Genomic DNA, 2,339 nt, shown 5'->3' with positions numbered 1-2,339 from the left:
TCATAGAGTCGCCATTCGCGTTGCCATGATGATCTCACTAATAAGTGAATGTTTTCATGCCCTAATCGGGTAGCTCATCCCTTTCGATCGATAATTATTGTTGATCATCGGAGTTATGCTTTGGTGGTACCCCCAACACGACTCTACCCACACTTCCCCTTTTGAAATCAAACAAGGTATTTTCTAAAATACTCTCCAAACAACCCCAAAAAAATCGTACGGGCCAATCTATTAGTGCAATTAAACCTAGATATCAACCATTTAAGTAAAACTATATAGGCTGCGAGGGAGTTCCCTATTTCTTTGCTGCGGCCTGCGAGGTTCGCATGGGCGGGGAGGCCCCAGGTGGGGCCCCAGGCGGGCCTGCGCGACAGGGCGGCGATTTAGTAGGCCGAGCTAGTGCAGTGGCGACGAGTGGTGGGTTCTCCCCTGGCGAAGTGGGTTTCCTTGTGAAGTGATGTTTCGACAGTTTTAGTCAGTCTCGTCGATGGACCCATTTGTGCACTCCCCCCTTGCTTCTTTTTTTGGACTAGTTGGAGGCCGCCCCTCCTTGGTTCTGTTGAGCTGAAACGGTGGTTGAGTATGGTGGTGGTATCTGCTACTTGCAGTTCGGCGTCGGGAGGGGTGGCTCTTCTCTTGGTGGCCTGCATGGTCGAGGGTGTCTCGGCAATTGAAGGTGCAAGGCTCACCCCTAACAGCATGGCTTCTCCATGCGACTACATGTGTTGGTGCTTATGGATCTCTCGATTTTTTGAGTACCGCCTGCTTCTCCTCGGTGTTTAGTGGTGATGTCACCTCAGTTGATCTTGTTTTTTGCTTCTATAGGTCTCCTGAGGCACATCAATGGTTGTGGAGCAGAGCGTCTCTTGAGTGGTGGCACCTCAGAGTTGAGCTCGGGTGATGGGGACTGTGGGCCCCCTTCCCTTTTGAGATGGTATGGTTTTCCTTTTGCCGAGGGTGGCACCCTAATTAGTGGATGTACTTGGTTACTGTATGTTATGATGCATCTTGGGGATGTCATGTGTCTGGGGTGGCATTCTGAGGATGGGCCATGGGAGCCTTTGGATGTATTAGCTATGGATTGTTGGTTTATTATGGCTTAGTGAACGTATTTGGTATCTGTGGCTCGTGTTGAGCACGTATTATCATTTTTTTGTGTTTATTATGTATTCACCCACTGCAAAAAAAAAAACCATGTATGTCCCAATGATTTAGAGAAATTCCAAATAATAGGAAGCTTGGGACGCAGCAAGGACCGTACGCGCTCGATGGTGGTAGCAGTAAGACGACAAGCAGTGGCAAGCACCACGTGATGCCAACAAGCAAGACGATGAGCACCACGTAAAGCAGCAGGCAAGACGAAGAGCAAAAAGTGGCAGCAGCATGAGTTGGGGAAATCTTTCATTTTTATTGTAAAGGGTAACACCGCGAACAACGTGAGAAGCTAGGTTGGATGGTTAGCCACAAGGAGAGTGGCAAGTTTGTGTGCTCGATTCTTTCTATCCAATAGAAAGAATGATGAAGCTGAGAATCTACAAAGGTAACATCATTAGAGACATGCGAGTTGAAGAAGTTTCTAAGAGCATATTATCCAATTCGTAGCGCTTTGGCAAGGCATGAATTCTGAAGGCAAGAGTTCCCATGAAAAGGTAAAAGTACATGCAGCTGCGCTTGCAAAAGAAGCATTGAAGAATACCTCCCCTTTCTCACCAACCTCTGAACGATCGTTCATGTTGGAGTGTTTTAGAACATTAATATTATAACCAGCTTCGCGCACAACAAGGTTTCGTGGTGTAGTTGGTTATCACATCAGTCTAACACACTGAAGGTCTCCGGTTCGAGCCCGGGCGAAGCCATGTTAGTTTTTGGCGTTACATTTGAAGCTTGTGGGTTTATATGAACTTCCATGGATAATTTTTCTGAATGGAACAAATCCCAAACTTTTCCTGCAACTTCGAAAATCGTCCTCTACTATAATCCAAGAGGATAGAATCTACTATAATCGAAGAGGATAGAGGCATACATTATATCACGATTGGTTTGAGAGATGCAGTGAATAAGAAGCACCTAAAGTCTCACCAATTTTTGAAAAATCGTACGAGGCTAGAATCAGGCAATAATTTAGTGGATGGAAATTCAAGTAGCCCAAGAAATCTTGCAGGTAGCAGGGCAGGCAACAGAAAGACCAAGGCGAAACACGATGCGTAGGAGCTAGTGGGCCAGGGAGGAGCACGAAGCTTCGGTATTGCTGCATGAAGCTGGGAAGAACAAATGTCTTTTTAAACTTAAAGTACAGGCTCAGATAGCTCAAGCTGCTCGCGTGCTGTTGGCTAGGGTAT

At 46.4% G+C, this 2,339-nt stretch overlaps 1 protein-coding gene and 1 non-coding gene across 2 annotated transcripts; both read left to right on the top strand.

Moving 5' to 3' along the window:
- The first annotated feature begins 326 nt into the window (after positions 1-326).
- LOC147423678 (uncharacterized) lies at positions 327-1,345 on the top strand. Its single transcript, XM_086502242.1, has 4 exons — positions 327-454; positions 609-676; positions 826-934; positions 1,234-1,345. The coding sequence occupies exons 1-4, from the start codon at positions 327-329 to the stop codon at positions 1,343-1,345; spliced, it is 417 nt and encodes a 138-aa protein (XP_086358368.1).
- A 437-nt stretch (positions 1,346-1,782) lies between these two features.
- TRNAV-AAC (transfer RNA valine (anticodon AAC)) lies at positions 1,783-1,856 on the top strand. The gene has a single exon. It is a non-coding gene; the product is annotated as a tRNA-Val (tRNA).
- The last annotated feature ends 483 nt before the right edge of the window (positions 1,857-2,339 follow it).

Source organism: Adiantum capillus-veneris, chromosome 26 (genome assembly GCF_014529385.1).
Source record: "Adiantum capillus-veneris isolate H3 chromosome 26, ASM1452938v2, whole genome shotgun sequence".
NCBI lineage: Eukaryota > Viridiplantae > Streptophyta > Polypodiopsida > Polypodiales > Pteridaceae > Adiantum > Adiantum capillus-veneris.
This window is presented reverse-complemented; position numbering and strand designations above follow the sequence as displayed.

Excerpts from the sequence above, each read along its gene's own strand:
- LOC147423678 (XM_086502242.1), top strand. The coding sequence starts at position 327 with ATGGGCGGGGAGGCCCCAGGTGGGGCCCCAGGCGGGCCTGCGCGACAG. Across the intron at positions 677-825 it reads GGGTGTCTCGGCAATTGAAG|GTCTCCTGAGGCACATCAAT; the intron begins GTGCAAGGCTCA and ends TTGCTTCTATAG. Across the intron at positions 935-1,233 it reads CCCCCTTCCCTTTTGAGATG|GAAGCTTGGGACGCAGCAAG; the intron begins GTATGGTTTTCC and ends TCCAAATAATAG.